At 46.7% G+C, this 14636-nt stretch overlaps 1 protein-coding gene across 7 annotated transcripts in view; it reads left to right on the plus strand.

The window, feature by feature from the left end:
- The window catches only part of Sfswap (splicing factor SWAP), a 76631-nt gene that overhangs the window by 43605 nt on the left and 18390 nt on the right, over positions 1 to 14636 (plus strand). For 4 of the 7 annotated variants that reach the window (XM_055605809.1, XM_055605815.1, XM_055605808.1 and 1 more), the window contains 4 exons: positions 318 to 483; positions 6966 to 7196; positions 8223 to 8413; positions 12011 to 12276. In XM_055605809.1, the coding sequence (XP_055461784.1) occupies positions 318 to 483; positions 6966 to 7196; positions 8223 to 8413; positions 12011 to 12276 (854 nt within the window). The remainder of the gene's footprint in view (positions 1 to 317; positions 484 to 6965; positions 7197 to 8222; positions 8414 to 12010; positions 12277 to 14636) is intronic. The other 3 variants (XM_055605810.1, XM_055605812.1, XM_055605814.1) reach the window with 1 other exon arrangement.

A 14636-nucleotide genomic window follows, 5' to 3' on the forward strand; every position in this document is an offset into this window, starting at 1 on the left:
CACACACACACACACACACACACACACACACACACACACACACACACTAAAGCACCCAAGAAAATCCTACACCAGAATTTCAAATGTGGAAAGGCTGGCTATTACAGATGGGTTGGAGATGAGTTTTGATGTGTTTTTTAGAATGACCTCATCTAGCATAGACTGGCCTCAAACTCTCTTTGGCCAAGGATACCCTTGAACTCCTTGTGCTCTTGCCTTTACCTTTTGAATGGTGGGCTTATAGGCGTGGACTGTGGAATATATTGACAAACCCTTGTATTTGTCATGTAGCCGTACTCAGTGATGTCTTTTTTCAGGCAGCATCAACAGCTGAAGAGGCTCCTACAGAAAACGCTGCTGAAGAGTCAAGTGAAGCTGGGGAGGACGGCGCTCCTGAGGGTATGGCAGAGACTGGGGGAAGAGGCAGCGGGAAGAAGGAGGCTGGGTCCAGCAAGAGCACCGTGGACGGGAAGCTTGTAAAAGGTGCGCTGCCCAGATGAAGCCCAAGCCTCATGGGCTTCCCTCCTGAGGGACAGGACTAGGTACCTCAACCATGGGGGCTTATTGGGCTTGCTGTCGTGAACTGCCATATTCAGACATGCTCACCTTGTCCTGCTTCTATAGCATGTGTCTGGAGCCCTGTGGATAGAAGCTAGTCCGAGGATGCATCAACTTTCAGCTTGAGCCATTTAGTGGATGTGTTTATACATTTTCAGATACTGTTTCACTCTCCCCCTGAAACTTTCTGTGCTCACATCCTTGTACTGGGGACTGCTCCTGGGGCTCACTTAGCTAGGCAAGTGCTCGCCACTAGGTTCCAGCTCCAGTCCCTGTGCAGACTGTTGTGATGAAGTTTGTTTTCTTTATCCAAATGGCTCCCTTGAGCACATTTGTCAAGCAGTGCTGCGCTCACTTACGTTTGGTCTCCTTGCCCTGCCTCTGGCCAGGTGATGTAGTGTAGCAGGACAGATGTGTGTAAGTGGCTGATACTATAGAAGACAGGAGAAAGTCTGCTTCGAGCCAGTTAGCAGAGCCCTGTGGTAGAATGTAAAGAAGTCATTGGATTCCATTTACTGAAAGAGAGACTGCAGAAAAGGGTGTGGTGTTGGATGTTCAGAGATAAGTGAGGTCCGAAATGTGGTCTGGTGACAGGTGTTTCTAGTGATTCAGTCTGGAGAGGTGTACTGTCCAGCATCTGGGCCTTTGCTTCCTGTGGGTTCTGTGGTTACTAACAAATTCTTTATCTAGCATTGACTTTTTGAGGTTAAGACAGAGGGACAGTTGGGGTCCTTTGGGGACCCAGTGCCTAGTGCAGGAGTGGCAACAGAAGAAGTACAAGCTTGAGTAGAAGAGTGACAGTAGACACAGGCAGCAGTCTCCTGCCTGACCTGGAGTGGCCTTTGGGATGGGGTGGGGTAATGGTGAGTATTCACAGTAATCTGGCTGTTATTAGGAAAGCACTGTTTACAAAGTCAGGTGACTATCTACTCTAGCCCTCACTGAAATAAGCAGAGACACAGTGCCAAGCAGAGAGGCAGCTTCTGCATTCGAAGCCATTCAAGATGTGTCCCGTGCTGGAAGGACATGCAGTGCAGCTGGTTCTTACTTCTAAGGGGAGGAGAGAGATCTGAGGACAGTGATCCACAGACAGGCACTGCCAGCAAGGAGAAGGTGGGAAGCTGGGACTAAGTAGGGACATCCATGAGCTGGCTGTTTTCCAGGAGGCACCCTCCAGACTGCTCTTGCCTGGTTTGGCTGAGGAGCCACAGAGAAAGGAGCTCCAGGACCAGCTGCTACATGAGCCTGCCCACCCTGGCAGGAGATGCCCAAGATGTGAGGACAGGATGCATGGTGTTTGACAGCACTCCTCCTACAGTGAGACCTGGAAGAAGCAGACCTGCTTCTCTGAGGTTCAAGATGGCAAAGCCCAGCCCTGCTGAGATTCAGAAGCCAGCTGCTGAGCCTCTAGTCCTGAGTATTAGAACAGATCCTTAGGTCTTTATGTTCAAAAAAGCTGAGATGTTATGAAACTCAGGCCTCTGATAATCTGACAGCTCCAGAAGACTGCTCAGAAATACCAGTAGCTTAAGCATGATGAAATCACCAGGGTCAGCTGGGCACAGTGGTGCATACTTCTAATTCCAGCACTCAGGGAGGCAGAGGCAGGCAGATCTCAGTGAGTTTGAGGCCAGTCTGGTCTACAGAGTGAGTCCAGGACAGCCAAGACTACACAGAGAAACCCTATCTAGGAAAACAAAAAGAAAAGAAAAATCACCAGCATCAGTCAAATTGACTAGAGAACAGCTCGGGAAACTCTCAGAAATCTTAAAGGAAGGGACAGATGTAAAGAGAGAGGTTCATCCACATAGAAATAGCCAGGCTTCTCTCTTGAAGAGGAGAGAAAGCAGGTCAGTGCCTCATTTCTCAGCACATCTGAAAGCCAGACCTGGAGGCGAATCAGCACCCTGAAGTCCTGAGTCCACAGAAATAAGGGCATTGAGAACATCAAAGAATTATTATGGGCTAGGGCATATAGCTCAGTGGTAGCACTTCCCTGCATTCTAGCCCTTATACTGCCAAGGGTGAAAAATACTATGCAATAAAATACTATTCCAAAAAAGACAATAGCATTACCTGTTTATGTTGGTGAACAAAATTTAAAAAAAATGAGTAAGCAGTGAACCCAGGAAGTGAGCTGGGGTTCAGTACAGCATTAGTCTGAGCATGTTCAGTCCTTGGTATCAGAAGCAGAGAGGAAAAAGAGCAGAACATGGCACAGGCCTAGAACCCAGCACTGCAGAAGCTAAGGCAGGATTTCAAATGTAAACTTTCTGATACAAGATGCTCATAAAGGAGAAATTACTAGAAAGTATTTTTTTAAAAAGTCAGTAAACTGTGTTATGTATGCTTAAGAGAAAAAGAATATAAATATAAACACAACGTTGTAAATCTTTTTTAAAATACACAAGGATAGCATGCTCATCCCCTTAAATGGAAATGAACTCAAGTCACGGAAAAATACCATTTCAAAGAAGACATAAATTGCCAAAATTATTTCAAGAAAAGAAGAGAAAGGAAGAAAACCTGACAGATTTTTAGTCCGGGAGATTTTCTGAAATACTGCTTGGTGAACAGCCTCTAGAACCAGGCAAGAGGCCAAAACAAATTAAAGGCTGGCTTAATCCACCCTGGAGAACCAGACTGTCTCCACCCTGAAAGCTCCTCCAGAGCTTATAGGAGCCAGGGAGTTGAGCTCTAAGAGCTCAGCGATCTATAGACCTCAGCACTAAGAAGCACGATGTTAAAATATTAAATGGAACCTGGCTACATAAAGTGGTGACAGGAATGGGCAATGGGTCTTGTTCCAGGGCTCTGGTGTGGCCACGCCATCATCTGTCTACAAGCAGACTTCTGGGGCGCTGAGAAAGCGCTGCTGCTTTTGAAACTTCCCTATACAATGATAACTGACGCTGGACAGGCAGGTCCCACTTCGACTCTTACTCTACTATGTGTGTCCCAGGCAGGAATCAAATTCAAGGTGTCAAACCTTGCAGCAAGTGCCCTATGAACTGAGCCATCTCGCCAGCCCTCTTCACTTTTAAAGAGTTAATAAGACTCAGGGATCTCAAGAGCAGTGATTTCAGAAGTGCAGTGTTTTAAAGTGCAGTCAGTATGGGCAGTGCCTGCCCATGATCCCAGCACGGGAGGAGTGGGAGCTCAGGGCCACAGCTTCGTGAGCCTACATGCGACCCTGTAGCAAAAGGAAGAAGGAAGAGTAAGAAGAAAGGGAAAGAAATTGTTAACGTATATAATCTTAGAATCAGAGAATTGCCAGAATTGAAATCAGACTTATAGATCTAGGGAAGCAGAGCCGGAATAAAGTCAAAAGGCAAATGTCAAAGTAACAGTAAATTAGAAGATAGAGGGTTAATGCCCTTACTATAGAAAGAGATTTTTTGAGTCAGAAAATGTGCTGAGGCCATTCTTCAGAAGAAAATACAAGGCTAGTGTGCCAGGGTTTGTTTTAAAGATGCTGGTCTTTCTTCTCAGATTGGTAGTTGGGGTTGGAAAGAAACAGCTTAGCAGGTGAGAGCACCTTGTGCACTTGCAGAGGTTCACTTCCCAGAGCCCACATACTGATTCACAGCCATCCGTAACTCCAGTCCTAAGGGATCCAGCACCTTCTGATCTCCAAGAACACCAGGCATGTATGTACATATATACAGGTAAAACATTCATGCACATAAAATAAATAAATCTGAAACAAAATCGTAAAACCAATTTTTTTTTTTTCTTTTTAATTAGTATCAGGGCTGAGGAGATGGCTGTATGCGTAAAGTGCTTACTATGCAAAGATAGGGACCTGCATTCATATCCCTAGCATCTACTGAAAAGCCAAGGGTGATTGTAACCCCAGCATCTGGGGTAAGGAAGAGCAGAAACAGGATTCCCTGGGCTCATTGGCCAGCCAGGCTGGCCATTAGTTAATACCAGTTTCAGTGAGAGATCTTGTCTCAAAGAGTAAGGTGGAAAATGGCAGAGGAAGACACCAGCCTCTCATCTCCACTCTCATATATGTGCTCACCTACACATACGTGTGCACGCATAAATGCCACACAATATATATAATATAACTTACCCAGCCAAAGTGCCATGCTCCTGCATTCCCACCTACTCAGGTTGAAGAGAGGAATCCTTTGCGTTCAGGAGTTTAAGACTAACCCCGGGCAGTATAACTAAGACCTCATCTCCAAATGCAAATTATGTCTTTACCCATGTGGAGAAGAAGGATGTGAGGCCATGGGTGTGCTTCAGAGAGGCATTGCTGGACCCCGGCCTTGAAGTCAGATGTGCCAAGAGGATGGGATCCTGCAGGCAGCAGGCAAGGATGACCCAGCTTGAGCACAGTGAAGAAAGGCAGATGTAGCTGGATCACACTAAGTCTTGGGCACTTGGAGAAAGAGCTTTAAGATTAGTGGTAATGCAATTAGTGGCATGCAAAATATTCCAGAAGAATTCCCAAGGTGTTTGACTAGGCTGACTTACCTAGAGAAGCTTCCTAGCCTTGGCCTGTTGGTTCTCATTAGTGCATTGGGACACGGGGAACCTGGTAACCGCGTCATCAGCACTGAGTGAGGGCAGGGCACCTAGACACACAGGTTAGGGGACACTTTAATTAGGTTCCTTGGGTGGCACGGGGAGGGATGGGATATGGTGCTTTGGCTCTGTCTAGCTGTGAATGCCTCTCCAGACTGAGTATGGCAAAATGTTCTACAGACTTGGGTTGACATGATCTGCAGGACTGTTCCCTTTTCTGGAAACAGTATAGGTGTTCTTAAATTGTCGTGTATTTTACTCTCACTTCATAAGTGACTCCATTTACATTTTATTTCGTTTACATTTTATTCCATTTACGTTTCCTCTCTTTTAAAAATGTCCATGACCCTCTGCTTATTAAACGGACTCTATTACTACAGGCAGTAAAGGGTTTGCTTTGTTAAACTTAGTTTTCTTAAGGAACCTTAAGACATGTACAAAAATAGCATAGGCACAGTAACCCACATCACCTCACCAAGTACTCACCACTGCCTTCAGCAGTCAGCCCTTGGGCTGCATCATTCTACAGATCTTCACCACCACACCATTAGCGAAGGCGCCTGGGTTGTGCTATAAAAGCTGAGGACTTTGGTTAGTATCTGATCAGCATTACAACACAGCAACAGGTTAAAGTGTGCTGTGCTGCCTGCCAGGTGTGGGGTGGAAGTCAGCTCTCCTGGGTCTTGGGCATTAAATACAGTGTATGTTGCAGGCATGTGTCCTGTTTAACTCAACACAGTGTAAGGAGAATCTCCCTCAGCCCAGCACATGGCCAAGTGACCTGCCCTGGGAAGCTAAGAGTCTAGGAGGAGGGCACCACAGTCATAGCCCTGCTGGAACCTGTGTTCCCACAACCCAGTTTACTCAGAGGCAGTGGTTTCCAGTGCACTGGAGATGCCCTTCATTGTAGCTTCTTGACACTTGTCATGAATAAAGGCTATAGCATTCAACTGTATCCAGCCACCTGTTAAGAGTCACTCGGCATAGTGATTGACAGAGACTCTGTTGACGAGCTGATTCAAGCGCAGGAAGACTTTCTTTTTTAAGGCCTTTGTATTTCTCTTAAATTAAGTGTTCCTCCATTGGTTAGGGGTTGGGGCTATATCCCCTAATTTTTTGTTACACCTTGAAATGTTTGTAATAGGTGTAAAGTGAGTTCTGGCATGATGCTTGTCATGTTAGCTGAATAAAGGAATGACTTCCATGTTTGTTTTCATCTTGGTTGTCGTTTTGGTTTAGATTTTGAAGAGTAGGCTTATTTAAATGTTTCTTAGTTGAGCCATGTCACATGCCTACTCACACCAATTCAGCTACATTCCAGATTCTTTCAAAATAATTTTTTTAATGGCAGGTTAGTAAGATGTCTCTGTGGGTAAAGGCACGTGCCACCAATTCTGCCAACCTGAGTTTAATGCCCACAACCTGTGGTAGGAGAGAGCTAATTCCCAGTTGTCCTCTAACCTTGACGTGCATGTGTGGCACATTCTCAAGCATACACAATAAATAAATGTTTAAAAGTTTTCTTAAAAAAGGAAAATGACAAAAATTGACCATTTAACACTGAAGATGGCCACTCCATGTTCAGTAGGTATATACTATGCAGTACCACTGTGCTGCCCATGACAAGCATGGATGTGTGTCTGAACCATGCTTATCATGGGCAGCATAGTGGTCAAAGGAGTCCTGTTTAAATGCTTTGACACTGCAGTGGCCCCACCTGTAGAACACACATACACACTGTGCCTTCACTGTAGATACCATCTGCCTGTCAACCATCTCTCTTGTAATTGGTACTGCCTATGACAGTGTCTGTGCATTCTGCCTCTGTAGCCTGAAAGTGCGTCACACTTATCAACTTTTCTCAACAGCTTCATTTGCTCCAATAAGCTTTGCCATCAAGGCCAAGGAAAACGACCTCCTTCCCCTGGAAAAAAACCGAGTCAAACTGGATGATGATAGTGAAGAAGATGAAGAAGGCAGGGAATGCCAGGAAAGCACAAGCAGTGTGGCCAACCCCAGCCCAGCTGCAGCCCCACCCTGTGTGGTTGTGGAGGAAAAGAAACCCCAGCTTACCCAGGAGGAGCTAGAAGCAAAGCAAGGTTTGTCGATAGCTTTGAAAGTTCTTAAAAGAAAGAGTACAAATATAATAAGATTTATGTTCTAAGCTAGAAATTCTAAGTCTGCAAACGAAAGCCTGGAGCCATTCAGGAGCGTTCTGAAAGCCCCGCTTGTGATGCTGTGTGGCACTGTGCACTCCTTAGCTTGATGCAGTGCCCTTGGCAATCTGTACTCAGAGCAGCCTAATGTGCTAAGCGGACGGCTCTAATGGAGGCGCACTTTGTACTTGGACGACAGCCCCGGGGTGAGACACCAGGCCTGGACTCCCCACTCTGGTTAATGCACCAAACTTGGAGAGGCCCTTTTGTGAGAATGTCTTTCAGAAGAACCATCAGCCCTTGAAGATGATGCCTGCTGGAGCTGATTTCTCAGCCTTGGCTCTTCTTCATGGGTCACAGCATGGCCAGTAGCATGTGGGGTGTTCAGGCTGGGGCTGAACTGCTACAGTGCTTGCCTAGGCTTATTCTAACTGCTTTTCTTGGGTTGTATTTCTGGCTGTGCATGAACAGACCATACAACACTGGTTATGGGAGGCTCTGGAGCCAGAGAAGCATGTCTTCCAGAGACAGGTGCTCACCCTCAGTGCACTTACAGTCACTGTGTGGGGGTGTGGGTGGGTGTGTGTGTGTGTGTGTGTGTGTGTGTGTGTGTGTGTGTGTGTGTGTTTTCAGCAGTTTGCCATGCCCTCAGCAGTTTGCCATGCCCTCAGAGCTAAGACACTTCCCACAGGGCATCATTACTGACTTGGAGTTTTTGGGGCTCCTGTGTCTGGGAACCATTCTGCTGTTCCCAGTACCCAGCCCCAGATTCTGCCACCGTGGGACCCCTTCAGCCTCTCTGCTTTTGAGAGTAAAAAGACATCATAAGTTTATTTTCTTTAAATTCTGGTCTGTTCCAGGTGTCTACCTGCTGTGAGGTTCGTCTTAAAATGGCAGTGTTTATATACCTGTGAAAATTAGAAATAGTATCCTGCTTGCTGTAGACTCTGCCTTTTTTGTTTTCTTTAGCAAAACAGAAGCTGGAGGATCGTCTTGCTGCTGCTGCCCGGGAAAAGCTGGCCCAGGCATCCAAGGAATCAAAGGAGAAGCAGCTTCAGGCTGAACGTAAAAGGAAAGCAGCTTTGTTTTTACAAACCTTAAAAAATCCTCTTCCAGAATCAGAAGTTGGGAAGCTTGAGGAAAGTGCTTTCAGTGTGGAGGTACGTAGATGGTAGTCCCGATGGCATGCTTGGGTTTGCAGTAGATGAAAGTTGGTTCTGGGCTCTCCTGCCCTTGGAGCCCCAGCCCAAGTTTGGTGCCAGCAGCCCTGCACCTGCCTCCAGCATAGTCACAGGAGTCTGTGAAGAGAGACCGTGACAGTCGCCCTATAAACACATCAAATGCAGGCTGCCATCTCGGAACAGAGGCGTGGATCCCCATCAGGAAGCTCAGCCCATGGACTCCCATGCAGGACCTCCAGCTGCCTGTGGTCTGACAGATATGGCTAGAGCAGGGCCTCAGTGGTTGGAGCCACATTGTTGAGCTTACACTTGAGCAGAGATCTCAGTGTGTGCACCTGTATCTGTATTGTGCTGTAACTGAAAAAGAGGGTAAATGACACTCACCTGTATCTTTGCTCGGTATAGTTCTGTGGCAGAGCACTGCTGTGTGGGAGTCCATGAGCTCATTCTCAATACCAAGAGGTCATGGAGAGCCCCAGCAGCTTGGTCCTAAGTGATGGCCTTGAACACAGCCATCACATGGTACCTTGTGTGAAGCCATGTGAAGCAGTGCCTAGCTCCAGGAACTCTCAGTAAAGGCTGTTGGCAGCAGTGGTGTGTGTTGTTTTGTGAAAACTCTGGTCATGCCTATCTGTCTCCAAGTGTCTTTAAATATTTTATATGCTTGGTGTCTTAGGGTTTTGTTGCTGTGAAGAGACACCATGACTACAGCAACTCTTTTAAAGGACAGTGTTTAATTGGTGCTGGTTTACAGTTCAGAGGTTTAGTCCATTAGCAGCATGGCTGGAAGCATGGCCAGCAGACAGGCAGACTTGGTGCTAGAGAGATGTGGAGAGTTCTAAGCCCAGCCCACTTTTTCCACACCTACTCTAGCAAGGCCACACTGATGTTGCCACTCCATTAGGGCCTTATGGAGGCCATTTTCATTCAGACTACCACACTTGGCTTTCCTTCATAATGCAGAACAAGCCCTTTTCTTTTGTTTGCTGTTGTTGAAAAGGGAAAAGGGGCTGGAACTCACATCATTTCTCTTGCCTTAGCCTCACAAATTTCAAGGTTGCAGGCATGTGCCACCACACCCATCTCCTTCACCCTTTTTAACTTTAATTGCAGTGTGCCTATGGTTAAAGACTCTTCCCCAACTCCTGAATATCCAGACCAGTTGCTTCTGTGTCCACCGTCTATATTTTTAGTGGTCCTGTTTTCAGGATGATCTCTGCCTTTCCAGAATGAGCTTTTCTTGAAGGTGGCAAAACATAGCAGCAACCCCACTAGGGCACTATAACCCCATTTCCCAGAGCCCCACAGATGTAGACTATCTTCTGGTCCCTCAAAGCCTGTTCCTGGAGAATTGGAAGAACAAAGTACACTGTGGCCCCAGGTGAGGGCATTGGTGAGGCACTGAGGCGGGGGCCATGCAGGAGGGAGTGCAGAAACATGAGCTCTGCAGCTATGGAAAGACATAGGCAGCAAGGAGAGAAACCTCAATCAAGGGCCTGCCTGGGTAGAGATATGTGGGATTTGACTGAGTTTCTTACTGTTTTCACTATCATTTGTACAGTGAACAGAGATTAAGACACATCTATAAGCCTACTGTGTAGTTGAGTAGATGGAGTGCTTGCCTGGCATGCACAGGGTCCTAGGCTTGTCTTTGACACGTTAATACACCCTGTTACCTTAGCATGGGGAGATAGAGGCAGGAGGTTCAAAGTTCTGTGTCATCCTTGGTTATGCCAAGTTTGAAGTCAGCCTGTGCTACATGAGACCTTGTCTCCAAGTTGGGGTGAAGGTTAGACAGGACAGTATGACAAGGCTCAGTAGGTAGAGATGCTGCCAAGCCTAGTAAGCATGAGTGTGATCCCTAAGATCCATATGCTGGAAAGAGAAAACTGACTCAGTTATGTGTCCTCTGACCTCCACACACTTGCACACACAGGCACGTAATATATAAAGAAGTGTGATTTGTAAAAATAGGTAAGACCACACCTGCAGATAGATAAAAACAAGTCATGGATACAAGTTGCCTCTGTTCTCATCTGGCTGTTTTAGTGGGAATTCAGTCTATCAAAGTTACTTGTCATCAGCCTGCTGGTGGCTGACCCAGCTTGTGCCTTCTCTCAGAGTGGGTCCATTCTTGTCTGCCAGCCTTGGCCCAGTCTGTAATCCACAGCTTTTGACTCTGGAATGGTCTCCCTGGTTGTGTGTGCACTAGAAGATTATTTCAGCAGAGCTGCTTCAACAGAACGGGAACCTGAGGAGCAGAAGGTGATAAGTGTCTGATTGCTTTGAAACAAGGACAGTTCATGAATGGTAGTCAAACCCAAAATGTTACTAATCTCAAGAAACCTCATGGAATACACTGCCATGTACTTCATCAAACGCCTTGATGTACACTTGGCCTACAAATGTTGGCACAGTCACCCAGTTAACCACATATATGTAGTCAAGAGTTCTCACAGGCTCCAAAAGGAAGTGAGATAAGGTTATAGGTGGTACTGCTAGATGTGTCAGACTGAGACTAGCTCAGCCAGCTCCTCAGGATGGGCAGGTGCTCTTGGGGCAGCATTTCACCATACGTGTGTAACATGGTCCTTTTCTGCACGCTGGTCTGCCCAGTGCTATTGGCCATTAGAAGTGATTTTTACTTATGTAGGTGTGATTTTTAAGTGATGTCTTAAACTGTACTCACTGACATAGAAAAATATTGCTGAATGGGTATGATGGCCCATACTTTTAATCCCAGCACTCAGGCAGATCTCTGAGTTCCAGGCCAACCAGGGCTGCATAGGTAAGACCCTATCTAAAAGAAGAAAGAGGTTAATGGCACACTAAAATTTTAAGCAGTGGCTAAGAATATTGCATCAATGGTGATTAGCCTGTCTGTGGTTAAGCATAGTGGCCTAAGGGGCAGGAAGCTTGGGGAAAAGCTGGGAGACCTTCTTCCTGTGTGACAACTGCAAGTAGCCATCTGGCCTCTGTTCAACCCACCGGACAACTTTTCACTGTGAGCTAGCATTCTTTAAGAGTCCTGTGCATGGATGCTCACCAGCTGCCTGCCAGAGTGGACCCGAGTGAAGCAGGAAGGCGGCCCTCCTACCCACAGTTGTAGGTTTACAAATGGCATGCTCTCCACTTCTGCCCCCATTCCATTCCAGGGCTCCCAGACATCTGGGGCAGAATGGGCAGCTGGTCCCACAGAGCATTGACTTTGAATTTTCCATAAATCTTACTGCTAAATCCTACAGGCACAAAATGAGAACTCTTCCATGAGTGCCACTCGATGACCACATTTCTCCTGATAGGTCAGAGGCTTGTCCTTTGAGACAGGATCTCACTCTAACCCAGGCTAGTCTAGAATTAACTTTGTAGCCCAAGCAGGCCTCAAACTCACAGCAGTTCTCCTATCTCTGCTTCCCACATGCTTTTTCTATTTCTCAGTCGCAGCTTTGATCCACCACACACAGCAGGGAGATGTTTATAGATAACCACTAAAAGGTGGTCTTTCCTCAGAGACAAGTATCTACCCTTTAAGAGTTGTATTTCCTGTTGACATCCACACGTTCACTTTGTTTTTAGGAAACTGGTGTCATGCCTTGTCCTCTGCTGGTTGGAGGCAGAACTCTGCCCATGTTGGAGGTGAAGCCTCCAGAAAGGCCTTCAAGCAGATGCAGAGACCCACCTAGAGAAGAAGAAAGAGAAAAGAAGAAGAAGAAGCACAAAAAACGGTCTCGAACGAGGTCCCGCTCCCCCAAGTACCACTCATCTTCCAAGCCCAGGTCTAGATCCCACTCAAAAGCAAAGCACTCCCTGCCCAGTGCCTACCGGACAGTGCGGCGGTCGAGGTGGGTGTGCTGCGCTCATGCCCTCCTGCTCCTGGTCTGCCCTACACTCTGAGCTTCCTCTTCGCACCTGTAGAGCCAGCAGAAATGTAAAATGAGCACAGACTGGAGTGTGTGTGGGTGTGTCTGTGTCCTGCAAATCTAAAGGAAATGTTTCAAACACCATTGTGTAGGCTTTTCAGAGCTCATCAGCCAGTACAGGTTACATGACTTATTTATGTTTCTTATCTGCATAGCTTATTTATACCCACTCTTTACTCAGGAGGCGGAGGCAAGAGGATCTCCAGTTCAAGGCCGGTCTAAGCTACACTAGGGTGGTAGCTCAGTCAGTATATCTTGCTGCCAACCTGAGGAATTGAATGAAGAGGCCAGGCATGGTGGTGCATGCCTCTCATTCTAGCGTAGGGGAGCTGGGTACAGGCTGAGGCTAAATTTCAGCCAGCTTAGCCTAATCAGGGAAATCCACCCAGTGAGAGACTTTGTCTTGTAAAGTAAGGTAAATGGGCTGGGTGTAGGGGTAGAAGCCTTTACTCCTCACACTCGGGAAGCAGAGGCAAATGTGTTGCTCTGAGTTTGAGGCCAACTTCATCTATATAGCATTTTCTGGGCTACCTAGGGCTACATGGTAAGGCCAGTCTCAAAAATCAAGACAAACAAAAACACTCACAGTGAATGGCTGCTGAGGAAGAACACCCAAGGTTGTCCTGGCCTCCACATACACACACAAATAAAACAAGGTATCCTCCCTTCCATGGAAATGTGTGAAAAAGGAAATTGTGGGTGAGCTTGGAGACATGACTGTGATCCTAGTCCTTGGGAAATAGAGGCAGGAGGATGGAGGCATTCAAGATTATCTTCGACTATGTAGCAGCAAACTTGAGAGCCTGAGACTGCCTCTTAGGGGATAGCAGGATGGATGCTTTACAGGTTATAAAGAGCCTGGCACTTGTGCTGAGTTGTAGGAATTCATAGGCTGCCATGCTGGAGTGAATGAACTTCCCTATGCTGGTTGTCTCTGTGTGTGAAGTGGTACAGCAGCCCTCCGCCCAGTCTGTGTTCAGATGTTCCAAACAGTGTCTTCTAGTGAGTGTGAAATCTGTTTCCTCCTTTCAGCCTGCTGCCTCTCCAAACATCCCACCATAAAGCTCTCTTGATAAGGAGCCAGGTAGCCAGGAAGCGGCTTGACGTTTCTGGCAACAGAATTAGTAAACTTGTACTTCAGGGGTCCCAGAGCACACCCCGTTGTATTAGAAGGTTTAAAATGAAGCTCAGTGGTAGCTGGTGTGAGTGAGATCCAGAGCACCTATCCAGTCCTTAGCTCTCACCCTGCCCTGGACATTCATGTGTCCCCTGGACTCTGATCACACACCCAGCTTCCTTCACCTCTTCTGGGATGGTGCCCTGTGTTCTTGGATGCACTGTGCACATTGGTCTGTCTGCGTATATCCTGAAAGCAGCATGCTTTCTTCCTTACCCACACCAAGGCCAGGGCTTGACAAGACCTCATTTTGGGTGGCTTCGTCTTCATGGTGAGCCTTTGGCTCTAGTTCTTAGAAGTTCAACACTTGGTACTATTACTATGCACGTGCAGAAACCTTGCTATTTTGTAATTAAATGAACAGTTTTGCTGTCATGCTTTAGATTTGCTGTTGTTTTATGCTCCTAGAATTTGTTACAGATCCAAAGAGCACAGGCTATCCCAGTCCTTCAGCCTCCTTCTGGCCAGTCAATTCTCCCTGATCTCCTGTACCCCAGGGCTCAGACAAGGGGATGAACAGTCCCATCATGACTCCCAGGCCTTGAGCCAACAGAGAGAGCTCCTAGACTCTTCCTCGATGCAGGCACCACACTAATCTCAGCGTGTGGCATGGCACACTGCCGCTGACTTCTCACTGTCCAGCTTGTCCCCAGGTTGGTGCTCTTGACCATGGGAAGTGTTCACCTAACCCATGCATTATAAGTTCCTGGCTATATTTAACTGTAGTCCTTCACTATAATGGATCAACTAATTCTATAACACTCTATCTTCAGTGCCTACAGGTCCTGGAGCAAAACCCTACTGCTTAGTGTAATTCTCAGTTAAAAGACAAAATGACACTGAATTTTTTTCTGACTATTATTTCTCCTTTCATGGCAGGCCACCAGTTTTATCTTAATTTGACCTTTGGTGAAAATGTTTTACAGTGTCAGCAGAGCTTGGTTATTCTCAAAGCTCTCCGAACTTCTGTCTCAGTGGCTGAGGTGGGATCACAAAGCTACTTTGGATTAATCTGGTTAAATAACTCACATCCTTTAGGGCAGGAGATAAGTCCATCTTTGATTTTTGGTCTTATGGTTTAGATAGAACATCAAGACAAGGTACA

The sequence above is a fragment of the Psammomys obesus genome, unplaced genomic scaffold (assembly GCF_907164565.1).
Source record: "Psammomys obesus unplaced genomic scaffold, mPsaObe1.curated_primary_1811, whole genome shotgun sequence".
Classification (NCBI taxonomy): domain Eukaryota; kingdom Metazoa; phylum Chordata; class Mammalia; order Rodentia; family Muridae; genus Psammomys; species Psammomys obesus.